This window comes from Micropterus dolomieu, linkage group LG17, assembly GCF_021292245.1.
Source record: "Micropterus dolomieu isolate WLL.071019.BEF.003 ecotype Adirondacks linkage group LG17, ASM2129224v1, whole genome shotgun sequence".
NCBI classification, from domain to species: Eukaryota; Metazoa; Chordata; class Actinopteri; order Centrarchiformes; family Centrarchidae; genus Micropterus; species Micropterus dolomieu.
In genome coordinates this window covers 20,189,032-20,216,100 of record NC_060166.1, presented here as the reverse complement: position 1 = coordinate 20,216,100, position 27,069 = coordinate 20,189,032, and the positions used below count along the sequence as shown (strand labels likewise).

The window sequence follows — 27,069 nt, the reverse complement described above, 5'->3', positions numbered from 1 at the left end:
GAGGGATGTCTGGCGTCAGATTGGCAGTGGCAGTGTGTAAAGCGAGAATATTTCACATCTAATATTAGCGAAGCTATCTGACTATGATTTCTCAATCACAAGTGGTAGACTATTACTAGACAGGACAGGCCGTGGCTAGCCGGGGCTATCTTCAGTAGCTATATCTGCAGCACAATGTATGTTGAGACATCTTTGACATAATGTCAACCATTACTTTATCACATTTTGTTGATCATGTTAGTTCTTTTTTGATTGTTTACAACTAAAATTCTGGCCATATCTTAGACATTGTACCTTTAACCAGCTGTTAGATACCTTAAATGCCTACATGGTATCTTCTCCAAGAAAGTGTGTCAACCCAGAGAAACACTAAACGTTTTCTTCTTTCCATCTATTCACACAATGTTTGTGTGTGTGTTGCAGAGTGTCTGGCTAACTCATGGTGACAGAAGACTGGCGGCAGTGCTGATCAACAATGTTCTTGTTTCATTGTACTTTTCTGTTTGATCACAGTTACAAGATGAGAAAAAATTGGGATGTTAAAAAGTCTCCACAGGGTTTCCTAAAAATTTGTTGTTAACACAGTGGATTATTTTGGAAATCTGTAGGAACCAAGGACACCATCTCACTTGCTGAGCCACATAATTGGAAGAACAGCTTGAGTTTCACAGTGAAAGTGTGTGTGTGTCTGTGGTCGCTGCTGGAGGAAAATCAATGTAAATCAATGTGAACCTTTGTTCTACAGCACATTGAAATACACTGGCAGAGAATAACAAGTAGTCATTTTGCAGTAAAACTTTATTTGTCTCACAGGCACTCTGTGCCCTCAAGTCTCTTTCATATAAAACTGAAAACATTTTATTACATTCATTATACAGAACGTCCAGCATTTCCTTGTTAAAACTCTAGATTTTTGTTTATCATAAAACTACATTCAGAAAGGTATCAAAATGCAATTTTTAAAAAAGAAGTTTCGGAAAATAGACCTGAAATTATACAATACAAAAATACAAATATCTTCGTAGAATAAACAGATGACTATCTTATTAGGATTTGCTGTCATTTTGCCTCATGGATGTCTAGTAAGCATGTAAGCAGCAACACACAAGAATTTGAGTAAAGTTTCTCCAAGACTCACTCCAGTCAACCATTTCTGAGTAAATCAAAATCATTTGCATTCATGAAAGAAAGTTGTTAATACTTGAAGAAGTAACAGGACAAACATCAAACAATCTGGTATTATCATCATTTGTACCATCTACTGCTGCGTCATGACTGACCGCAAATCATGCTTTGTCTCTTTTGTTGAACACTTTACACTCTAAGCAGAGTAGGGTTATATTTAATTTGATGATCAACAATGCACAACAATGCAAGTTTACTTCTAAGCAGCTTAAAAAAAAAGAAAAAAGAAAAAAGCTTCCACAAGCAGTTTCACTGAAATGATGATAATAAATGATAATAAATGCTGATCTGTCCAGGCCCTTCCTTACACAATGGTTATTAATGACTGTTGGAGAAGCTCATGAGCTTCCCTTGGATATTAATGGGTAAGTACTGTAACTGAATTTGGAATAATGATGGTGTAATGTGCTTGGTTGAGTGGACTGAGTGAGTTTTGGACAAACTCTCATCCTCTATGCTCCTCTGGTTTGCTCAACAGAAATTTTAAGGTGATGTTTGTGGACATTTTTTTTGCATTTAGCGGTGTATGGGAAACATTATGTAAAATTGAAAACATGAAAAATTTCTATTTTTTTAAATTACTTTAAAATTACTTTACTTTAAAAATTAAAATTACTAAAATACTATTCGTGGAAATTTTAGCAAACTGACATCACCAACATAAATGCTTAAAAGTGTGCAGTCTGTGTTAACCTTTTAAACCTTTCCAATACATGTGAAAACACGTACATCACTCCACTGTCTCCTCCCTTCCATCCTATACTTTTCTTTCACTTTCACCCCTCTGTGCTAACCGCAGATAACCCCTACATCTTCTCCATGTGAGCAGTTGTGTTTCCCAACCCTGGCTCTCTTACACTCCAGCAGTGACCTCTCCCCGCCCTCACACTCCACGTCATCCAACAGGATCCTGACGCTGCTGTCCGCCTCCCCCAGCGCAGCCCTCTTCATCACTGCGAGTGCCATCTTGAAGCCGAGCTGTCGACACACTACAGTACCTGCCTTGGTGGTAAAGAGGTCATCGCACACTGTCCCCCACTCACCACGGATAAAGATCTCCACTCTACCTCGATCTGATAAACCATCAGCGCTTACCAGTCGCACTGTGCCGACCCGCAGCCTTCTTCTTCTCTTGTAACCTCGACCTCTTGCTCGAGGCCTCTTATACACCTGGTTACCCTCCCTAGTGCTTTCCAGCTTCTCTCCGAGCCACAGCCTCTCATGCTGTGATTTAGGCAGCGTTGTGTTCATAGGCGGTCTCTGGGGCTTGTATGCTGATGCCGTGGGATTCTGGCTCCAATATGGCGGCCGTGGTGTGGTCAAGGCTCCAGGACGCTTGGGGTAACGTGCAGAGGTCAGAGCTGTCTGGGGTTGTTTCAGGGATGTTGTGGATGGAGGAGCAGGAGGTTGTGGTGAGGTTAAAGGTTGGGGTGTGAGACGAGGCTGGTACTGAAGGGGTCTCCCATGTCTGCTGGTTGGAGGTGTGGTGATGATTGGGGTTTGAGCAATCCTAGAGACGGCTGAAGTCATGATGGTTGTGTGATAACCTGAGGGAGAGAGAGAATCACTCTCTTTATTTAAATATTTGTCGGTTATCAATGTGTTAAAGAGTATTTTTTGCAGTAATAGGTTAGTTTAAAATATGTTCGATATTTTGGAAAATATATATTTTCTTTCTTGCTGAGATTTAGATAACCCGATTGATACTACTCTCATATCTGTACGGTGAAGATGAAATTACTTCCGGCAGCTGGTTAGCTTAGTTTAGCTCAATCTACAGTCTGGAAAAAAGAGGGTAAACTTCCAAAGGTAACAAAATCTACCAGCTCTCTAACAGAGATGTAAAAGCATCCAAGAAATCATTGCATCCAGACAAGAAATAGATTGGCACGTAAAAATTTGTTTCTAGATTTTGGGTTTTGTACAAAGTAAACAAATTAGATAAAATTAGAGATATTGTGCTGGTAGCCAAATTGTGTTACCTTTGGACAAAGCCAGGATAGCTGTTTCCCTCTGTTTCCATTCTGTATGCTAAGCTAGGTTAACTGGATGCTCGCTCATTCAACAGACAGATATGAGAATATTCTCATCTCGCAAATTGTATTTCCCAAAATGTTGAACATATCTTTAACTAATACACCAAATTTGTAATTCGAGAAAGTTTTGCAAAGCTTAGATTTCACAATCCCATGTATAGCAATGTTGTCCTTGAAGATAGGCAAGGGAAGACATTAACACAGACACACAAAGATGAATGTCCAAACGGAAGCTGATGCAGAACCATTTATTCAAAATAAATAAATAATGCCAAAGTACCTGATTTAAATTAAAGTAGTGCAAATACCCAACACATAAATAAGCAACGCTGATCCTGCTGTAGTCTTTTGTACCAGCCAAAGGATAACATGCTAGCAGGAATTACAGTTGGGAAGGAAAGCTAATGCTAATTCCACTGTACCTGAGATTGACACAAGCTTGTGCAAAAGGCTCATCCTCACCCTCTACATCCGTACAGGCAAACTTGTCCTTAATTTGCTTTTGGTCAGTAAGCAGAACACGAGCAAAAGTTAAGATATTGGAACACTATTGTAATTTTAGTAGCATTAAATGGTGTCATTTCCAGTAATTTTACAGATTTATGTGGTTTCTCTTTGTGCAGAGATGTATGCAGAGTGATAAGAAGCATAAGTAAAATAACAAAATTGAATCAAAGCCTATTTGCTGTTTTACTGTAATTTGTTTATCTCTTCACTTTTTAACACCTGTTAATGATTCTTTTCTATTTAACCATATCTATATTAACCATGCATGAAAAACTAAATCTAAAATAACTGAGAGCTAGGTAGCTTATGTCATGTCTAACATAGCAGAGCATACAAGCTGCAGTGAAAGAGTTTTGGTCATTTCACCTATGCAGTTAAACTATTATATAGCTTTAAATATATTTATGTATATAAGATGTCAATTTCTATGTAATATATATATATATATATATATATATATATATATATATATATATATATATATATGTAATATTTTACAATACGTTTTGAAAAAGCCCAAATCTATATTTATAGCAAACCAACTTATAACTTATACTTAAATTAATTTATTTTTTTGTATGGTTTTATTTTTATATAATCATCATCCGGTTTTCTAATTTAAAAGTGATTTCATCAAAGAGGTGAGTTATATTAATTATCACAGGAAAGAAAATTGTACAGAATCTTTCTTTTGTAAATAAGCATGGAGAGTTTGGAAAAAGTTAATTGAACTATTAACATGTTAAAATGTAAAGCAAAAATAGAGCGCAGAAGAAGAAGCCACCTGGTTTGACACAGGTGGCTTCTCCCCGCACCAAGGTGTGAACTGGTCTACTGCTGGTTGTAAAGTTAGTCCTAACAGTTGACTTAGTAGCTGTGTGAATAGTGGACCTAGTGGTTGGGTAATCAGTAGAGCTGGCTTGGTTAACAGGTACACCAGTAGGCCTACCAGTGGGTGTGGTTGTAGCGGGAGTTGTTGCCATGGCCGTCTGGACAGTTGTTGGTACGGTTGTTGGTTTTAATGTTGTTTCTGAAGTTGTTTTTAATGTTGTTGCTTTTATAGTTGGTGTTGTTGTTGTTGGTGGTGGTGTTTTTCTCATGGTTTTTCTTGTCTGTAATGTTGTTTTTCTAGTTGTTGTTGTTGCTGATGGTAGTGGTGGTGTTTTTCTCGTTGTTTTTCTTGTTGTCTGTAATGTTGTTTTTCTTGTTGTTGCCGTTGTTGGTGGTGGTAGTGGTACTTTTCTTGTAGTTTTTCTTGTTGGCATTGGAGGTTTTATTATTACTATAGGTGATTTTCTTCTTGGTGGTGTTTTTGTTGTTGTTGTACTTTTTCTTGTGGTTGTCGTGGGTACAGGTGTGGTGGTTGGTTTCTTGTTGATTACAAACTCTGCAAACAGGAAAAGTGTTAAATAAAAACATTTCTACAGCATCAAAAAAAACTCTCTCCAGACTTCGATACATAAGTCCATATTACAGTATTTGACTACATGTTGCACATGAACAAAATAATGAGCGTTATATACATTTTATATTATTTTTTTAGCATTCAAAAGATAAAGCTGCAATAATAATAGTTTTGCGAAAGTGTGTGTAAATATGGGAAAACACACTGTGAAACCAGAAGTGGACCGAAAGATAACTAGTAAGTTTTCCCCTACCTTCTCTGGGATGGAAGTGAATCAGTTTTCCCTTTATCTTAACATGTGAAGGCTTGATGCTGCATTTTCCTGGCGGCGCTCGCCTGTGTGGTCATTAGGGAAAAAATCATCACACACATGCAACTGATTACATACTAAGTGATGTTAAGGGATTTTGGTGTATTCTGAGATTAGATATTCTACTAAAACAGCTAGAATGGTAAATTGGTCAATATGTCAGCTCATATTAGCTTATCAAGACATACGTATCTGCATAAAATGCGGCCCGTAAGCAACAAGAAAGATCTTGGTCACAGGTCTTTAATAACCAAGCTTAAGGAAGCATTATCAAAGATGCCTGTTTTATTGGCCCATATATAGTATATCTGATAAGGTCTAAAATATCTATATATTGTTTTTGGCCTCAAGAATCACATATCTGTCAGGCTGTAACTTTAACTTAAGCAAATATTTCACATTTGCCGTCATAAAACAAAAAAGGATGGTGAAAAACAGCATCCAGATCTTCTTTACCAAAGCAGGGGTAAAGTGTTTTGCAAAATGTGCAGTATTGTGGTCAAACATAAAAGGAAATGACTGACAAATGAGTGGCAGAAATGCACAGAGGAGGTCAGACGAGACAAATCACGATGACACAGGCTGTTGCATCACTAAGAGAGTCAACGTAACCTGCATGGTTAGGGTTAGGATGAGGGTGAAGGGACTGTTTCATGATTCAGCTGTGATTCTAAAGTTATAAAAATCACATCTATGTTTGCAGTTTGCCCCAAAACATCCCAACTTGGAGCAGAATTTTTTAGAAAAGAAAAAGAAAAAAAAAGGCCAGTGGAATCCTGGAGGGACTGCCTAATTAAGAAATCTCAGAGAAAACTTACTTATTATCATCATGGAATGTAATCAAACTGGTTCAAGCATTTTCATGACATGACAAGACATGTAATCTTATTTCTACTTGAGTATTAGGTATGTAATATTTACTTTAGTCAGGCTACATTTGCACAGCCCACAGTGGCCAGTGTTCCCATTACTTGTGACCATCATAGCAGCTTGATCTAATGTTTTTTTTGATGAAAGTATTTGTTGTTGAAGTGATGTGCTGTAATGGTTAGCTACCTGGAAGGGTCCACTATCTTGTAGATGACTCCTGCTCTGGCTGTGGCACTCGGAGCTCCTGTGGCTAAGAAATACAGTTCACCTAGACAGATGGACAGAGGAAAGGGAGAGTGAGGCAGACAGAGATAGGTGGAGAGCAAAAGACAAAGAGAAAGACTCGTAGACAAAACGGAGAGAAGGATTTTGGCAAGAAAGAAAGAGAGGGATGGTGAACAGCAGGGGGAAAGGAAGGAAGGGAGGGAGGCAGGGAGGGATATATTTGAAATGAGTATGGGTGACAGAAAGATCAAGGCAGCGGAGGAGAGAGGGAGAAAAATAGCAAAACAGGAAATGGGGAGGGAAGAAAGAGGAGATACATAATAAGTTACAAAACACAGTGTGTGCACAGAAAAGAAATTAGATTTGCTTGAACTTTTCAACTTAAATCTCCTCTGAGGCACTTTCAGAGAGAGGGAAGAAATGATTTAAGACCAGCAGCATGTGTGCAACACTCTCCTTAGTAAATCAGAAGTATCTTTAATTTAAACCAGATTTAACCCTCTACTGGGTCCTCTTGACACATTAGAAATGGGGGCAGTTTAGTATTAATTTAATATCATCAAGAATTCCACAAGTAAACAAATTACCCTTAAGGAAACAAACCCTTTAATCATAACTTTACATAATCCTAATTTAAACAAGAATGAACTGTCTCAAACATCAATGACATTTTTACTTTTAATTATGCAAAATAAATGTAGGTTACAATGACTGTTTCTTTGCATGTTGCTAGGTTCTCTCTTCCTTTCTACCACATCTAAATAAGCGATGTGATGCAATGATGGCAATACATGAGAAGTAAACACACACACACACAGTTATTACCTGCTTCATCCTCAGCAAAAGAGATTATGTATTTATAGTAACTGTTGATGAGTTTGGGGAATCTGCAGGTCTGGTCTCTCCCCATGCAGATCTCATTGTACTGCCATTCACCTGTGGTGAAATTCTCCTTCAGAGACATCAGACGCCTAAACAGAAACAAACGGCACACAAGCACAAATATACACATCTATCTCTATAAATATTATAACACATGCACATTTTACATGTAAATATAAAAATATGGCTTCACGAAAAAATTTAAGAGAATGTTTGGCTAGAAATTCACAATCAGAAGACATAGACAGAGCCATGTATTTTTTAACTAGGCAGCATATTGTGAAAATGTTGCACAAATTGGGTCTCTACCCTGGCTCTCTCCATTGATGGGCGGGAATTTGTCTAAAGAAAATGTCTAAACTTTAGATTTGAGAATAAAGCAGGAACACATACCCACTCATAAAATCCCCAAAAATGTAGAGTCCGTTGAGGTTGGGCATCTGGCAACCTCTGTAGATGTATCCTCCTGTCACCGATTTGCCCAGTTTGTGGGGGTAGGCAAAGATGGGCAAGATGTCATCTAGAACAACATGTCAGTTTACACTGTTTTTCACTACAATGAAATAACAATATTATAGCCAGTATGCAGAACCTCTGTGTGTTATAGTTTATGGACTCCAAAGTGAATCAAAGCAAGAAAGTGGCCTCACCTAGCGAGGAGTTTTGACAGAGTTTCCGATCGTAGCAGCTGAAGCCCTCTTTGGCCCTCCATCCATAGTTGCCACCTTTATACATGTATTGTCAAAGTTAGTGCAACTTCTCAGGGAAAGAGCCATTGTACCATCCTTTCTAAATTGAAGTGATTCACAATGCAGTAAATATAGTGTAAAAAACAAACAAAGAGAACTATTGTTTGGCTTGAAAAAGAAATGTAGCTTATGCTCCACCAGCTGTAATTAGATGTTTATTTCATGCCCTTTTTGGATTGCTACAAAACCAGATTCCATTCACCTTAATGGTTAGGGAGAAGACTTTGATGTCTGACTCACTGCCTGTGTGGTCTTTAAGAGAACAGTTTTACTGTATGTGACATGGGGATGAGTACACAATCACAGTCATCCAAGTTAGAGTGAACAATTTTTTGTGATAATAAATGTACAATTCATGGTAAAAAGAAAAAAATCTCTCTCCAATGTGAAGTCAAACTAAAATCATCATACCTTTAACAATGAGGTCCACCTCTTCATATTTGTTCTGGCCTACATCACCACAAAGCATCCTGCCTCTGCCTCGGCCTGTAGCGGGGTCACCACGGTCAATGGAGCAACGCCACATGTTGCGAACTCCATAGGCATAAACCTCTGCAAAGAAAGGATGAAAGACATTTACACGTTGACACAAATAGCGTGCATCCCTTGTAAGGCTGTATACAGAAAACAAAGGCATATAGTCCTGTTATGAACTGTGATTTGAATCCTTCATAGCATCAAGATGTGTTTTTGTTTTGTTTAGTGAGACATTCACTTTCATTTGCTGGGCTGTGTTTTCCTCAGTAAGAAGAGGCAGTCCCACTACAGTCACACATTATGTGAGCTCTTTAGACAAAAGCTAGAATAAAGTCTAGATTAATATTTACAATTCAGCTTAAATCTTCAATCCATCTTAAAAGTCTCGGGATTTACCGGGCAGTGCTTCCTTCTCTGCCAAAAACGGGTTGTCTGAGGGAATACTGTACGGGGTGCCATCATCATTGTTGTTGACATCAATACGCAGCACTTTGCCGAGGAGTGTTGACCTACACAAAAAAGAGAGTAGATGAGAGTGAGTGCTCTTTTAAGCCAGATAAATAAAAGATATTTTTTTAAATAACTTATGTTTCACCTTTCTTTAACTCCATAGTCCCCTCACACTGCTATCATCCTCTTAATATATTTACCGCAAAAAAACGTCATTGTCCTCTGCATTGAACTTCCCTGTTTTTTATTTTCCTTTTTTTCTCTTTTCCATCTTTGTTACTTCCCATAACTCTGCAAATCTCTGATATATTTTAAAATTTTCTGCAAATCATCCTTTCTCATACCTATGTCTTCCTCTAAATCCAGCATCCTGTCTTTGGTTACTGTTCCTACCTTCACCTTCATCTCTTAGTTTGTCCTTTTCCTCTTTCCTTACTATCCCTCTCTCCATCTTTTATTCCAATCTTAAATACACCGCTCCTACCCTCTCATTCATTTTGCACCTTTCTCCTCTGTCTGCCCTGGTCGCTCTCTCCTTATACACCTTTTCCACTTTTTCCAGTCCCACCTTACACTCACTCTCTCTCTCTCCTTGTCTCTCTCTCTCGCCTCCACATACCAGTGTGTGGCTGCCCGCAATGTGTAGTGTCAATATTAGACTTGGCAGGGTGTATCCTCCCTCATTCCCAGAACAGCTAATACAGCATGTCAACAAAACCCCTCTAGAAACGTCAAAAGAGAAAAACTCTCATTGTGCGGAGAATAGGTGTCAGCATCTCAGATAAGCCTTGCTAAAAGTTGCTCAAACTACAGTATTTTGTTAACCTACTGCTGATACTTAAAAATGTATTTTTATCAGAGGGTTTCCCCAGCCACAGCTCTGCACTTATTTTGGTCTGTTTTTGAGACAAACAATACCTTTAATGTTAAAGTTTAGCCTTAACCTCTCTATGAACTTAAATATAAAAAGGCTACTTTCATAAAGCTACAATATTATTTTAATTGTTTAAATTTTGTATCATAGTAGCATTTTACTTTGGTCTATAACCGATGTTCAAGTATTTGTCAGCTTAACTTTTCACAGTGAAAATATTGTGTATTACATTCTTATAATAATAATCTAATACTTGAACTTCACACCTTTTGTCCTTTGGCTGTAATTAGCATCTAAGCCACTCTGGGTTCATCACATGAGAATGAAGAATGAAATGTTGTAGTACATGTAGTACATAAACACGTGCAGCACTCAAAAATTGTGGTCTCATGTTAACATACACACTGACACACATTGCCTTAAGATACAGCTAGCTATTGAACAAATCAAATTAATTATAACATAAAGGTCATGTGGTTTGAGAGGTGAGTAATGCTTACCAACATGGTAAAAGGCACATAATGGCCTGCAGTCCCTTTAATAAAAGCTCTGCTCTTGACTTTCAAACTTACATCTCCCACCCAATAGTCATGTGGTTTATTCTTTTTATTTTCCATTGCTAAAAAGGGAACTACAGGTCATCTCCGCTGGCAACACATCTATGCATGTTGCCTTATGAATGAACATATGATATGAAGTGATACTCTATATTCAGCCTGACATTCCCCCACCATTACATAAATATTCTGTTAATGGAAGTCCTGTCACTCCTAATCATTGGACAGTTCATTCACACTGCTGCTGCAGTAATATTTGGTGGCGTGTTTACATTCAGCCCTGTTAATACAGTTACAGTGCTTTCCAAAAGTGTTCAATACTCCTTATTTCTAAGTATACTGGACATAACAGATATTTTCAATGAACCCAAGAATACGTACAGTGAATAAATTCTCTACAGGGTCTGACACGTGTTAAGGAAACTTGTTAATTTGTATGAGCAGGTTCCCAGCCGAGGAAGATCCTCAGTTTATATGAATTTTCATAAGTGGAAAATAACCAGTCTTCAAAAGGCGATCATTTATATTTTTCACTAAGTAACTTGAGAGTCTGCCCAGTGTAGACCTTTATCTCCTCTATAATTTTGATCCTTTTCATTACACTTAATTTAACTGGAATTTAATTAATGGGAACTCATTTTTGGCAGAACTGGCTGGTTCTGACTAGACTTTTGGCATTTAACTCAAGATCTCAACGTCAGCACTGCTATAGTGAACAAGTGAAAATTTTACATGATGAGCATCTGTATCATTTAAAATTTGAACAACTTCCAAGCGCAATCAAAAGTATGTGTTTATCTTCTATATTATTATAAATTACATATAAGGCTGACAGTGATTTTTCAAACAATTAGGACTCAAATTTTTCCTTTTTCAGGTTGGCTGTTGTGGCATGAAAACATTTAACAGTGTGCTACTTGATGTGAGGTGTTAGGAAATACTGAAGTCAACATAATCATGCCCCCTCAAATTTATTAATGTTAAAAAATATTCTTAGGGGGCTTAATTGATGTGACAGGCAAAGGTAAGACAGGTCTAGCTTGGAGTCATTAGCTGATCCTACAAGTATTCACTGACATTGCAGCTCCAGGGACACAACAGTTAGACTGATAAGATAGAGTCAGTAGCTCAGGCGTCAGGCTAGCAGATAACGGTGTTCTTTGGGAATCTGGCAAGGTTGAGTCTTACAAGGATGTTCACATGTACTCCACAGATTAGAGTTCAACTCCTGGATAGTAATAGATTCCAACATTGCAGTCTAAACATCTGATAGATGTGTTGTTCTAGTTTAAGGCCAGCTAAAGATGACCTAATAGGGAAACATACAGGAACTATGAGTAAAACAAAAAAATAAAAGGGACCAAAAGATGTTATCCTTCAGACTTGATGTTGGAATTTGATGTGTTCACATGTTGTGTGCTGGCACTGTATCTCCTCAGCCAGGCTCAATAAACCATGCTATGTTAAGTCTTCATCACACCTGAAGCTTGCTCACGATATTTCTTCAACAGTAAACTTATACTTACTTGTTCTGTGAGTTGCCAAACTTTCCAAATGGGTCCCCAGCTCGACCACCATCACCGATGAAGATGTACAGGTACTCGTCATGGCCAAATAGAAGCTGTCCTCCATTGTGATTGGATGCCGGCTCCACCACCTCAAGGATGGTTCTGAATCAAGACACACAAGGGGATGAATATACCGATTAAATATTCGTGCAAGTACAGACGTGCCACAAACACACACACACACACACTCACATATGAGACAAGATACAAAACATGCAAACTCCTTTACTGACATGCAAGTATTAGAACTTAGAAATATTCCATTGCAACTAAGTCTATCACTATCAATGTCACGATCCTGTCCTGAGGTGTTCTGTGTTATATTATTTTGGCCATGTCTGGGTTTTGATTTTGGTTTCTCTGTGTCTGGGTTTTGGTTTCATGTCTTAGTGTTACTCCTGGTCTGTGTACTTCTGTGTTGGTGGTTATTTTTGCCCCATGTCTGCTCTGTGTTCGGTTATTAGTTCAGTCTGTTCTCCCTGTTCCGTCTGTAGTCTGTCGGTATGATTAGGTTTTAGTCTGTTGTATGTTTCTCGTGTCAGTTGCCTGTGCCTCATGTTCAGTTCTGTTCATGTTTGGATCTGTGCCGGCCTAGTTCTTGTCGTATTATTATCTGGTGTTTGTTTCATGCTCGGTTTTTGTCTACCTGTCTAGTGTTATTGTAATCTCTGCCTGACAGTTGTTCGTTGTTTTATGATCATTCTGTGTTTAGTGTCCATTGCCTATGTTATGTTTGTTTCCCCAGTTGCCTCTCTGTCTGCATGTCAAGGTTATGTCTGTTCCCCCCCAGTTATGCCTCTGCATGCCTGTCACTCTGTTTTCTCCTGCTGTCTCTCTGCCTTGATTAGTCCCTCATGTCTTTCACCTGTGGATCCCCATCCCAGCTCGTTAATCCATGTGTATATATACTTGCTTGTTTCCTCAGTCTGTGTCTGGTCATTGTAGCGTGTATATGCGCTGTGGCATGTTGCAGTGTGTTGTTGTGTTTAGCCTGCCTTGCTCTTCATGTTATCCTGTTTCCCTTCTGTCTCGATTATCACCCTTTTGGATTTCTGTTGGACTACCTTGTTTAATTTGGACTCCACCAACCTTTCCAACTACACGCATCCTGGCAATCAAAAACATATTAAATAAATCTCTGTCTCTTTGTTTCTACTTTTGTTTCTCTGACTCCTGTCCTCACCTCTCAGAGGAATGGTCTAGTTGGTTGTCATCATGTGTTGACAATGTGAACTCGCTGATACGTATCCTCTCCTCCTTCTTGACAGACACAGAGTAGTACACATAGGCTTTTCTGACCGTGTTCCACCTATGCACAAAAATGAAGCAGAAGAATTATTATTAATGCCTCTGCGTAAGATAACTGATACTGTTATTATGAAAGTATGAACCTTGGGTGTAGGGCTATGCAGAGAAATCCCCTCTCATCTCCTGCCCACGGCGATGTGAGAACTGCACGGGTAAGGTTCAGGAAAGGACGGTCAATCCTGGAGCCATTGGCCAGATACACCCACACATAACCCAGCTGCTCCGCCACAAAGAATCGATGAGTGCCATCATCTGCGTGGATCATGGCCACAGGGTTTCGGAGCCCATTGGCAACCTCCTGCAAGCACAGCTCCAGACATCCTTTGGGATCCTCACGCACAAAGCCAAGGTTAGCATTTAGCTCTAGGGCAGAAAAGAGGATAAAAGAGATGAGAAAGGAAACCAGGAGTAAAAGCATACAATTAGTGGATCACACAAAAAGGAAAATGAGGTTTGAGGGGCAAGTTAAATTCAAATCTAAGTGTGGCTGAGACTTTATTAGGACAGCTTCCTTTCTCCAGGATCTCACACAGGCTCCACCCTCAATTGGACTCTATGGGTCCTACTTCCACCAATCACATGCATGCACTTGCCCACTGAAGTTTTATCGTGCACGAAGCCGACCAATAGGACATTGCTACCGATACGTGCGTGACGTATAACAAGCAGTGTCCCAACTGCCTCAGCATCCTTTTTTCTTCAGATGGCGAACTGCTCACTGAATTCACCACCTCCTCGGATGGAGTCGCTACTTCTATAAAATTATCTTTGCACCTGGGCGAGGTGACACATGTCCTGCCCGGATGAGTAGGAAGACGCCATTGTTTTACATGTGCTGCTTGTGTACACTACGGCAAGGCTTTTGAGAATGTGGAAACCATTTTTTGAGTCCTGGGGTAAGGCTAAGGGTTCGCCCTTTGGCCTTGTGTTCAGGAAGCCACTGTTTTAACATGTGCTGCTTGTGTACACTGTGGTGATGCTTGTGAATGTTAAACTGTTTATTAGAAACACATTACATTCTTAAAAGTGCTAATTCCCATCCAACAACCCCATCCCATTGAGCTAGCCGTATCGAATGCGCCGCTGCGCTCACCGACGCTAAGCTAATGGCTCACCCCGCGGCCCACGCCGCTCTCCCGGTCAGAACCGAGTGAGAGAGTGGGTGAGGCCTGGGCGTCCACTTCGCTAGCCTGACCGCCGAGTCCACGCGGCCATAATGATCCGCTTCCACAACGTGACAGCCCAGAAACAAGCTGTTCTTACCGTGGAAACTGGGCAATGCAGCAGTGTACTGTAACTCTGCATTCCCAGCATGCCCTGCCGACATCTCTTTCGCCAAGCGGTCACAGCGCAGCTAGGCTAGTCCGCTATAGCCTGAGAGAGGCAGCCAAAGTCAGGTCTCTCTCGGTATAGCGGGACAAAAGAGATCGCTTGCTGCTTCGTTTGGTTTTGATTCCTCCATGAGCGGCTCGTAGTGCCTGTTGCAGTAGGCGAAGCTGTCTACCTACCTCGGCGCTTCAGTAGGACTTGCTGCTTGTGTTGATGGCTCTAATATCTGCACCTTATGAGCACCTGGAGCAGTCCTCATTGAAAATGCCATCTCTTGAACAGCCCTGTGCCTTGCTCTCACCTCTGCTAAGAAGGTGAGTGAGCTGTGTGCCTGTCGGTTCAGCCCAGCTATATGCTGGTTCTTGGTGTCCACAGTGCAGCCATATTGAGACAACACACCTACTTTGTTCTTAAGAACATAAGGAGCATGTTCAGGTCCAGGGTGCAGGGGGGTGAGAGTGTATCTGTTGTGTCCATGTGTGCCATGCTAATGTCCTATGTAGAGCACACAGCCCCCATTCGATGCACTGGTCAGCTGTTCGTCTGTTTCAGTGATAATGCAGTCAGTAATTATTTGACTTTATTTTATCCCTTTTATTTTATTCTATTTTACTTATTTTATATTTATCTTAAACGTGTATTTTAGTCTTTTCAATGGTTTCTTGCTTTTATCTTGTATTGTTTTTGTATTATTGTCTTTTGGGTGTTATTGTCTTTACACTTGTTAAAGCACTTTGTAACTTGTTTTTGAAAAGTGCTCTACAAATAAAGATTATTATTATTATTATTAAAACCCTGTCCGAGGAGAGCCTGGCCAGCTGACTTTGTGAGTGAATCTCCCAAGCCTGTACATTGGCGGGAACAGACCCACCCTTAGTGGTGCGTGCACATTCCACTCGGAAGTGTGGAAGTGTCTACGATCCTTTTTCAGCGGGGTGTGTGTCAAAGAGATCTGCACAATGGCATCTTGTCCCTTACTGTGCCCGTTTGTTTGTTTCTATCTCTTGGATATGTCAGGATCTTGCTCGCAAGTGTGACCTAGGATCTGAAAAGTGAGGATCTGATGACTACTGGGTGTAGAGGGGGAACATACACTGGCAGTGCCTGACGTTCCAGTGAGAAGTCAGGGCAGTCCAGGTGTTAATGGTCAGGCCAAGCCCCTATCAGTCCAGCGACCTTCTCAGGGGTGTGCCACCATTCTGTCACTAGGTGATGTGGTGGTCGGGGCTTTGGCCAGCCTGTGGCCGACCGGGTTGGCGTGGTGGACTTTGGCTTGTCGCGGCTAGGGCGGACAGTCATTGGGCTCCACCCACTGTACCCATAGAGTCCAGTAGAGGGCGGTGTGAGCCTGTGTGAGATAGAACGAAGGTTACGATATGGTAACCCTAGTTACAGGGAAAGGTAAGACAGGTCTAGCACAGGCAGAGCCCTCTACCGATGAGCCCTGCCGCTCTGACGCTGTCTGCTGAAGAGGCAGTCGGATGCTGAGGCAGTAGGGACACTGCTATACGTCACGCACATATCGGTAGCGACGTCCTATTGGTCGGCTACGTGCACGATAAAATTTCAGTGATGGAGGAGGACCCATAGAGTCCAGTAGAGGGCACCGCCTGTGCTTATAGAACTGGGGTTACCATATCGTAACCTTCGTTTCTTGAGGTTAGAATCCTCAGCAAATACAATATAATACTACCAGAGTCTGGACAAAAAGAATAAACTTTTATCATGATAATGCCTCTCTCCACCCGGGACTTTTTCATTTTATTGGCTCGCTCTATCACTTAACTGCTGTTATTTCACTGTAAATATTGTCATGTGCTTTATGTATCAATCCAGGCAGTCACAATCAAATGTCCAGGATTTTTGCTAACTCTGCTTTAGTTCTTTGACATAATCTCTTTGCTGCAACCATGAGGGCAAATTCTGCTTATGTCCTTAAAATCATGCTTCTACCACATAGACAACATTAAATGCAGACTAGCAAGGAGTGGCAATGTCTGCTCATAAATCATAATTAGCCCTTCTTTGTAGCGCAAGTCTAGGTTCTTGCCAAAGGGAATTTAGTTTATGACCTGTTTTCTCAGTCTATTGCAACCTGTTTGTTCTTGTCAGTTGTTTATGTGAGTAGGAGCAATCAAATAAGTTGATCTTCAAAGTTTTTCCTCAACTCAATCTGAGATAAACTTATTTGAGTGTTCATTGCTGTGCGTGTGTGCCTGTTACCAAACATAAACACCTGGCCCACATATATATGCCATACCTGCATTTGTCAATACGTTAGGATAGCAGTATTGTTTGTCCTTCAGCTCCAGGAAGTCACAGAACCTTCTGCGATCGTCTTCTATCGTTGCAGTCAGATTTGCAAACTGCTGCGGGCTCCCCAAGTCTTCCAAGAGGAGACTGAGCGTGTACCGACACTGGTGCCAGTAGTTGTAGCAGTAATCGCCGCACAGTCCTGGCAGCATCCGCATGGGTGTGTTAGCATCTTCAGCATCATACAGGTGGGCGGCGTATGGAGAACACTCCTGCAAAGAGAAAGAGGATTTACTTTGACTAAAAATGAGAAGATTCTCTAATGATTAAAGTTACAAGAAGCCATTTTATTCAATCTGTGGTACTGTGTGTAGATGGATATTTCCAGTTTCATCTGTAGGCTATAGGTTTTCATCAGTGCCTATACTCTTTTAAGCCGATGTGTTTATCTCAGAGGTAAAGTTGAGCACATGTATGGATCACGTAAGTGTAGGGTTTGTGTGCATATTCCACCACAGATCCTCACCGCCTCACTATGACTGGTCAGAACTGGGTTATATTCAGGCTGTCTGGGTGCTGTCTGATATAAATGGATCCCAGGAAGGTCCAGTCAGTTATTAAGTCACAACCACACTGTCCACACCCAGAATGGTGAGCTGCAGGCACAGCGAGGCACAAACACCCAAACCATCATGTGGTTAACTGGTACTATGTCACTCAGTGCCAGATCAGCCTAACCGATCATCACCAGGAAGCAGAGCCCAAAGCACAGTGGCAGCAATAATGATGGTAAAAATGAGACTTTAATCTACTGCAGAATATAGCGTGACATGCATTTCTCTTGTAGAGGATAATTTGTGACATGAGTACACTTTTCCAAAGAATGTGTGTGTGTGCATTTAGGCAACAACAAAATTAACTGGCAAAAAAGTTTTAATTTTAGCACACAAGAACTTACTATTTTCAGTTGTCCACATAGCAGTCATAGGCCTTGAAACCAAATGGGCTGTTGTCTTGTTGCTCTCATATTCCAAAGAATGTAAAGTTTCTGTTGTATTGTGTCAGTCTTACGCTGACCCTCAGTAGTACGAATGGAGATTAGTGCTATTGTTCAAAATAACTTTGTAAGTGTTGGATTTAGTCTCAAAAGCACTTTAAAAATAATGTAATGTAACTGTGAACAAAAGTTGTGTTTCTTGTAAATTTGATGCTTTCAGTTGACAAAATGTCAAAAATGTGAGTTACATCATCGTGTTTACATGCAATTACATCTCCATACTAATTTTTTTATGAATTTCCAATTTTCTAAATATGCCTGTGTACAGACTTACTCATGATGGCCCCATACTGAATACAATAGCATATACATCATTTTCACATGATATTATACTGTATAACAGATAAAATTCCTCAAAAATGTTGAGTTTTGATCTTCCCATATCATCCCAATGACACAATATTGAGAAGAAAGCCTGCTGGAACAACAAGACCCTTGAAACCTTGTGTAGTTTCAGCTATTTTCTTGGGGATACATGAAATAATTAATTGAATACGTATTTGGTGTGGCACTGTAAAAACCCATTGTTTAAGCACTTGCATTTGTGGCTTTGTTTGATTTTGTCCTCACCCAAGTTCTGCAGCTGTTGCAACCGTAACCAAAATGAATAAACAATAAACAAATAAATCCTTATTGACCAAAAAAGAGACAGAGAAGCTGATTGTAACAGAGAATATTTGTTAAATGACATAAGTACATTGCTGGACAGTAATCAGAGCTTTCCAGTGAAACATCTTTACAGGGCAAAACTAAAGCTGTGTTCAGTGTGAGCTACAGGTTCTGTTAATCAAAGCAGTTTCTGGCATGTGGAGCAGATGGAAACTTGATTTGGATTTATACGCTTCCTACAGTTAGATTTTTCTTCTTTACTATAGACACTGTATTTAAAGCAAGAGTCTTGCATCCATTTCACATAGGTGTCTAAAAATGGAATATATGTAGATAAAATAAAGAGCACAGAGTGCTTAGTTATTCATTGTCTAGCCATCACTGGTCTACAGTCTCTTTACGTCTCCTGTTTGACGCACTGAAATTGAAAAACCATTGTTTTGAGACGGTCTTATTTTGGCTCCTACCATCACAGGGTAGGATAAACGCATGCAACTACTAACAGCTGTTCCCTAACAATGCAGCCACTTCAAACTACTATAATTTGGTGTTTACGCTGTACTGTTTAGAATAGACTGACATTTTCAGATTTCTTATTTTCAAAACATAAGATTTAGCAAAGCATTGTACACACTGTAAATGTGGCAAACTGCAAATTGCAGATAGCTTCCACTTAGATGATCCTGTAACTCAAAGCCTCTTGAACTGTGACAAATTAAACAGAAGAAGGACACTTTCAATGTCATATGGATATATATAACCTACTCTCTGTCTCTAATAGGTCTTGTCTACTTTATCTGGTTTGATAAGAGAGTGTTTCAGATTGGTCATAAAGTGTCTCTGATTGGTCTGCTACAACTGTGTGCTGTGTTTGCCTCTTGTGTAACAATCTTTTGATATGTTCAGGTAAATGTCTGTTTCATTTGTAAATTGAAAGGTTTTCTAATCTGTTTTCTGCGGATACTTTCCATTTCTCCTGGTCACTCTGTACAGTCTGATGTGTGAACCAGAAAAGGTCGCAGTTGCTCATGTTAGTGCAGGACCATGGCAGGCTGCCATTGTTCTCCTGTTCGCACCCTGGCACTTTCTCCCACTTGCAGGTCAGGCACACCTGTCGAAGTAGAGTTTTTGCTTTTCCTGCTTTGCTCTCACTTGTCTGCATACTTGGACAGTTCCCTCTGGAGCAAGCAGTGAAGTTGAGGATGGCAGTTTTCCTTTTGTTGCCAGCAACTGTGCTGGTGATAATCCTACACCATCCAGTGGTGTGTTGCGATACTCCAACTGTGAATTGTAGGGCTGCCATTATTACACTTTTTAAAGTAGATTTTGAAGAATCTGTACTGTTTGACCATTCAACTGTGTGTGACCGGGACTGTGTGTGGTGTGCCTGAATTCCCAGCTTTCTGCAAAGTCTTTGAACAACACTAGCATACCGAGGATCATTATCTGAGATGGCAACATTTACATTTACATTTACTCATTTGGCAGACGCTTTTATCCAAAGCAACTTACATTTGAGGAACAACATACAAGCATCAACAGAGCATCAAATACAGATCTACAACTGACAATACATACTAGTAAGAGCAGCAATAAATACTAGTAAGAGCTCATAGTACATATCACAAAGGAATGAGGAATCAGGAATGCCATGTCCTGCAAACATCCTTTCATTGCAGCTGTGGCACTGCTACTGGCTTTTAAAGTAAATAAAATACTCTGCTATGATTAATATTTTACTGACACGTCCTCTACGCAGGAGGATTCAGGTTTCTTTGCACTTAACAATTCTTAAGTGTGACTCAGAGATTTTGTTAAAGTTCCCCTCTAGACATGTTTTAAAGTAAATAAAATACTCTGCTATGATTAATATTTTACTGACACGTCCTCTACGCTGGAGGATTCAGGTTTCTTTGCCAGAAGTGTGTCTGATTTTGTCCCAGTAATGTCCAATTTCTTTTGTCCCCTTAATGTAATGTCTTTCAGTAGATTTCAGGGTCCTCGGCTGTTGCTTTTCTTAACTGAGGTGTAATGTCCACCTCTATTTCTTTCTCCAGCAAGTATCCTTCCTGCTCAAATGCGTCCGCAATATGAAGTTCCTTGCCTGGCCAATAGGGGACTTTATCTGGGGCTGTATCTTCAAAAGAGCATCCTCTGCTGCCTCATAGAAGACTGGTGTAAAGGTTATTTAAAGACGCTCTCCAGCTGTGTCCCATTCAACATGAATGTCAACAAGAGTGTCTTTTCCAGTATGTGTATCAGGATGTCTGTTGGTTATCTCTGTACCGTATGATGAAAACTGATGGTATGATGCCTACGTGATTGTGCTGCAAAGTAATTTCCCTCTGGCATAAATGAAATCCCAAATCTGGGAGCGTTAAAGGTGCACTGTAGTTCCTCAACTACTCTTTCCCTGAGTGCTACTGGAATCCTCCTAGGAGCATGTGAAAGTAAGGTCAATCTGTATATGGCGCTGACCAGGTAAGCAACCTAGGTCATAAAAGACGTCATCGTAGTCTTTCAGAATGTGCTTCTACTTTCCACCATGCATTCTCTTTACTGAGCTTAGCCACCTACCACATTTTCACTTAGGGATGTACTCACTTTTGTTGACAGTGGTTTAGACAATAATGGCTGTGTTATTTTGAGGGGACAGCAAATTTACACTGTTATACAAGTGCTCACTACTTTATACTATGGCAAAGTCTCATTTCTTCAGTGCTGTCACATGAAAAGATATAATCAAATATTTACATAAATGGGAGGGGTGTACTAACGTTTGTAATATACTGTAGCTGGAACATCTTGTTGTGTGATTTCAAAGTGAATGTTGTGTTTTTGGTGCCTCACATATTAGTGCTCTCTTGCCCAGTGCAGTGATTCTTATGGCCAAAGAAAGCAATGAGTTTACTTTTTCTCGCCCTGAGCCTGCTTCTCACATCGAGTGCATTAAATTTTTTAACTGACATTACAGTCTGCGCCTGTGTCCAGTTTAAAAATTAAATTTAAAAAAACGTTTTTACTTATTCTCAAGCTTTCAGTCCAATTTTTCTTCCTCAGATTCTGTCTCTGCAGACGCCATCATCCTGATGAAGCACAGTCACGTACCACTTTGACTGTGCCGATGTCATTTTCACTCCCACTTTTGCCCATTTTCTTTCCATGTTAGTCCGGCCGACCCTGTGATCTACACATGTTGGCAAAATGATTTTTCTTGTGGCATGTTTGGCCAATTGCAAGACATTTTTTTTGTCCAGTGTTTGAAGCCACATCCAGAGATTTGTTGTGGTATTGTGCATTCATGTGCTGTTAGGAAATTTGAACATCTGCACATTTCTTCTGTTGTCAGAGCAAAGAACAGTGGTTGATTTTTTTAAACTGAGAGAGCAGTCTAAACCATGCAGAAACCCTGCTGGGGTACTTAAAAGTGCTTATTAAAAATGCAACAGGGGAAACAATTAATTCAGTTTCTCTGCTGTTCTGTTAAGTGCATACTAAATGGTTTTGAAGTCTGGGTTTTGTTGGATTTTATTTTAATTTTTGAATATACTCCTATGAAAAAAGCATAGAAAGGCTGAGCAATAACATTATTCTAATACAGCTGCACAAAAAATTTATCTTTTCAAAGGAAGTCTAAATCTGTCTGACTGTCTTTATGGAGTTTATTGATTGTTTTTCTGCTTCATTATATCTTTATCTGTTTTCATTGGTTTTCCTCCTCCTCACTCTCACACTCTCTTGCAGGAACTTGATATATCCTGTACCCCTGGCCAGAGGAGGAAATGGCTGTTTGTTTGGTTAGTTAAGCTTGGGGATGATGACAATCTCCCCTTCTGTCTCCCTGACACACACACACGCATACACTTAATCATTTTCCCTTCTGTCTGTCTCTCTCTCCATCTGTCTGTCTGTCTGTCAGTCGGTCTCTCTCTCGCGCTTCACTGTCTCATTGATATCAGCGCCAGGAGGCTCCTGCAGTGCGACTGGAACAGAGGACCTCAGTGTGGTGGGTTTACCCAGGATAAGTACCCTGGCAGTAGCGTAACTTGACCACCTTCAGAGAGTCTTTTACCTCAAACCCTAGACCTGGGAGCTTCTTTAATAGCTCCAAAGAAGATTTTTTTTAAATCCAAACAAAGTGTTTATGAAAACATGAAAATGTATAACTCAAAGAATGAACAGCCACACAGCTCAGTGCTGTAGTCCACTGTATTTGACTAACTGTTGAAATGCTTGAAACCAAAATACTTTTGTTTACGTTTAAGATAGCTTTTAAGGTAATTGTGCTCATTTAAGAAATGAATAAATTGTATGCCTGCATAATAACGGTTTCACTTCAAACCCCACTCTAAGCTTTCCATATTTACATTATTCTGAACTCCGGCTACATCTTACTCTAACTAGACTGCAAGTCATACGTGCACAGCAGCGCTGTTATTAAACTCAAGACACGGCCTTCTTTCAGCCTGCGCAGTAAGAACCATAGGCTATAATTACCACAATGATAGAAACCTATATTTTACGAGTCAGATGATTTGTCACTTTCTTAACATAGTAGATGTATTAAACTGCCAGGAAGATTTGCCATTTATTTTTTTCCCCTTTGTTTTGGCAAAGGGGAAAAAAGTGTTATTCATGGGACAGCCCAGAGCCCATTTGTTTTGGCTTGCGCAGAATGAAGATTTTATCTTAAATGGGCCAGGCCAAATTTGTGCTGCATTATCATACATTTTGCGCTCACGATCTGCACGTAGTCTGAGCTGCAAAGTGAGCACCTAATTATGCAATTAGTATGTGGTACTTCAAGGCTCATTCTGCCAGTGAAGGAGAGGTGGGAGTTTGGTTCTGGGATCTGTCTGAGATTAGCAACCTTATAAAAGAAACCTAAACGTAGTAATACTGAAACAGAAATACTTTAAATGAAAGAACTTTTCCAAACCTTAACAAAGAGTGCAATCCCGTTCTAAGGAAATTGCAGTATTTATGAGCATTATTAACTATCTCAGTAACATTTAACTTATTTTTGTCAGGCTAATGCAGTGAGTCATTGCTTTTAAAAGGACTGCAACCATCATATATGTAAGAATATGATTTTTGTAACTGCTCACTTTTTATTTCTAATATTTTTGTGTTTTTCAATCACAATGCTTTAATTGAGATTTCTATAGGATTCGGGCTAATTCAATTTTACCATCCACAACTTAGGGTAGGACAGAGAGTGCTACTACTCTCGATAGCTAATGTCCAAAACAGTCTTCCAAATCTTTTGACAATGTAGTTAAACCTTTAAATGTATTTTATGGGATTACCAAAAAGGAAAAAGTACCGTAAATGTGCTGATAAATTGTGTTGCAATCTTTTCTCATGCAGTCATTCTGCTTCAAGGTCAGTGCTCAGCTAACTCACGCCTATGCCTGTGTCTCATATGGAATCTGGAAGAGATGAAGCATGGTTTACTCTTTGTGGATTACATGAGAAAGTGTATGCAAAACCATAGTTTGACCATTTCAAGGCAATAATTTGGTGTGCTGAGACATTTTATTATTGCATATGTGCCACTAAGTCAAGCATTCACTTTAAAAGTTTGGCTCTAAGGTATTTCTCTGGATTTAGTTGTAATGCTCAGATTGAGCATTTTGTGTTCTTTATTCCAAAGGAGAAGTGGAATGTTTCCTTTATTGCACTCCACTATTTGTCTTGTTTTGTCTAACCACATGTTTCCCAAACTTAGGGTCAGGACCCAAAATGGACAATCGCAGGCCCATTTTTATTGGGTCGCCAGAGTAAAATTCTTAACAATGTTACGATATGTAAATATGTGAATGAGCTCAGATGCTGTGTGAGGTTTTCTCTCTCTCTCTCTTCTCCCTAACCTGATCATCTGTCCACATTCATATATAATTTTTATATCTGAGATCTCACAGTCGATCCTATGTTGTCTAAACTAAAGTAAAAGTACGAGTTTATAGATGCTTCAATGTTTAATATGTGGGGAAGTGCTCAGTAATGAGGTTTTTAAAATGAATAAATTGGACAGGTATCTCCAAACTAAACATTTGCTGTTTCTGGGAAAGTCCAAACTTTTTTTTTATTTGGAAAGAAGAATCCTTCAAGATGTGTTGATTCAGTTTGGCACGACATACTTTTGTGAATCTGGCTTTCCCGACTGTAGTATACTGGAAAAACCAATTCAGAAACAGACTAAATGCACAGCATGACCTCTGAATGGCTGTTTCAAAAACTGAGCCCAGAGTAAAGATCAGCTGGTTAAAAACTTCAGTCAGCCACATACTTCTCATTAAAATCAGATCATGTCAGAAGACATGTTGGTGATGATAGGAGTGGATAAGAAAATGAGAGTAGAGAAAGGGGTGAGACACAGAAATAAGAATAAACCATTGTTGTTTTTGTTTACTTTAATAAGAAAATAAACATATTTTACATACATGGTTTGTTTTGCCCTTTATCCGCAGTGTGCTTTGTAGATCCATTTATTTGTAAATTTGGGTCCCAGGGAGACACCAGATTTCTCTTTTGGATCTTGAGCTGAAAAAGTTTGGGAACCAAACACTTGCACTGTAGTTAAGACTGCAGCTTAGCTCTCCAAGCATGAGTAACTGATATCTAACAAATGTCAACAACTCCATGTAGCCATTAAGCCACATGTTTTGTTGGTTACTGTACTTTGTTGAGATTAGATTCTCGTTGACAAACCACACCACACTTTCCTTTGCAGCGAGACAGAAACTGGTATATTCACACTCTGGCTTTTTGTGTGGTTGTTTAGTGTATGCTGAAATATGTCATTATTATTACCTGACAAAACAAACCAAAGGTACACATTTGAATAAACTGCTCAAAATATACACACTGTGCTCATCTTTAAAAACATCTTGGTGTACTACACTGGAGTCCAAAACCAGGTTACGGAGTCAGGACTGCAAACATCCGCAATCAGCCAAATTTACACCTTGCGAGACATATTTAGGTTCACAAAATCTGGGACTGTATGGTCATTACAACAAATAGTGGAAAATGTTCATGTGGAATCCACAGTGACAATGACTGTATGCTTCACGTTTCTTTACTTTAGCGGGTGACAGGTGTATGTTTTCAGTGCAGCAGTTTCAGGTTGCCACTTATCTTTATAAAATCAGACATAGACACATAATCAAATGCAATTAATAACATATTTAACATAATTATTAGAAACATTAATTGTTTCTCTTACCTGGCAGAGGATGCTGCGTATGTACCTGCCGCAGGACATGTAACCTGAATGGTCAAAGTTTTCCATGATTGTGTGAAACTTGACTGATATCTCCTCATCTTTTTCCAGATCACAGCATCCGAACTTGGAATACTCCTTACAGAAGACCAGTGGCTGCCGGGGCTCAAACGGGGGCTTGTAGTCCAAACACTGGGGGTGACCCCACCCCTGCCAGGCATGGAGGAGCAACAGCAGTACGGGGAGAAGGAGGTGAGGGAGGAAGGCATGGTGCAAATTACAGGTCTGTAGCGTCATGGTGCGAAGATGATTTCTTTCAGTTCTGGATAGTTTGGCTCTTCTGGACTCAATGCTGCAGTAAACCAAAGCAGCTTGTTTGTGATACTTTACTATAATGTGTGAGAAGAGGGAAGCCTTCGTTTAAAGACAATGCACATGTTACATCTCCACCAGCCTTTGTCAAGCACAGGTGTGAGACTCAAAGTTAGCTTTTCTGAAAAAGTTTGGTGAATTGGATGTCCTCATTTAATGTCCTGGACTCTGCAGTTTCAGGCAACAGAGTGTGTGTTTGTGTGCTGCAGGGTGAATGTGCGTGTCAAACACACTGACCCAACATCACACCTGCCTGCAAGTTGGCCGGAGACTCATCGTGCTTACATGGCAAGCTGCCCTTGTGATTGTGTGTAAATAAGGTAAGATAAGGTCAGCCTGATCCAGATCCAGTGGATTCTTTTGATGGTTAGGAGATGTCCCGGTGGTGTGCGGAGGTTGGAGTAGCTACAAAAATGTGTGGATCAAAACGCAAGTTCTTGAAAGAGAGAACGCTTACACATGACACTTCTTCTTGGAGCCTCAAAAAAAGCACTGCTAAGAAGTAATCCAGCTTCTTAGAAAGAGGGATGAAATTCAGAAAGCGTTTGATAATTTATAGTCGCACCTTCCGTCAAAGTTTTTGCAAAATATTTACTTCCAGCTTGATGTCACTTGGAGATTCTCGCCGCGTTTGCTCTGGACATGTGTTCACTTGCTGCAGCGGACAGAAGCCGTACATACAGACAGAAGGAGAGTGTGGGAGAGAGGGGTTCTTTCATTCAGACACAGCCACGCTGCAGCCTTAGCTTAGATCCCTCCCTCCTCGCTTCTTTCCTCCTCCTCTCTCCTGCTCTCTTCTTTCATTTGCTCTTTCACTC

The 27,069-nt window shown here is 40.0% G+C and overlaps 1 protein-coding gene across 1 annotated transcript; it reads right to left on the bottom strand.

Moving 5' to 3' along the window:
* Positions 1 to 780: 780 nt before the first annotated feature.
* Positions 781 to 27,069, bottom strand: si:ch211-136a13.1 (HHIP-like protein 1). Its single transcript, XM_046074349.1, has 14 exons — positions 25,883 to 27,069; positions 16,993 to 17,257; positions 13,487 to 13,766; positions 13,279 to 13,404; positions 12,054 to 12,197; positions 9,043 to 9,155; positions 8,581 to 8,721; positions 8,071 to 8,145; positions 7,814 to 7,940; positions 7,364 to 7,509; positions 6,500 to 6,581; positions 5,387 to 5,469; positions 4,678 to 5,115; positions 781 to 2,732 (listed from the first exon to the last, which is right to left on the bottom strand). Exons 1-14 carry the CDS (start codon positions 26,174 to 26,176, stop codon positions 1,975 to 1,977), a joined length of 3,072 nt encoding a protein of 1,023 aa, XP_045930305.1. The 5' UTR covers positions 26,177 to 27,069; the 3' UTR covers positions 781 to 1,974.

What these genes read in the sequence shown, in the direction of transcription:
- si:ch211-136a13.1 (XM_046074349.1), bottom strand. Translation starts at nt 26,176, where the DNA reads ATGACGCTACAGACCTGTAATTTGCACCATGCCTTCCTCCCTCACCTC. An exon ending in TGCATAGCCCTACACCCAAG is followed by an intron (nt 13,405 to 13,486) that starts GTTCATACTTTC and finishes TTTTGTGCATAG; the next exon opens with GTGGAACACGGTCAGAAAAG. An exon ending in AGAGAAGGAAGCACTGCCCG is followed by an intron (nt 8,722 to 9,042) that starts GTAAATCCCGAG and finishes CTTTCTTTGCAG; the next exon opens with AGGTTTATGCCTATGGAGTT.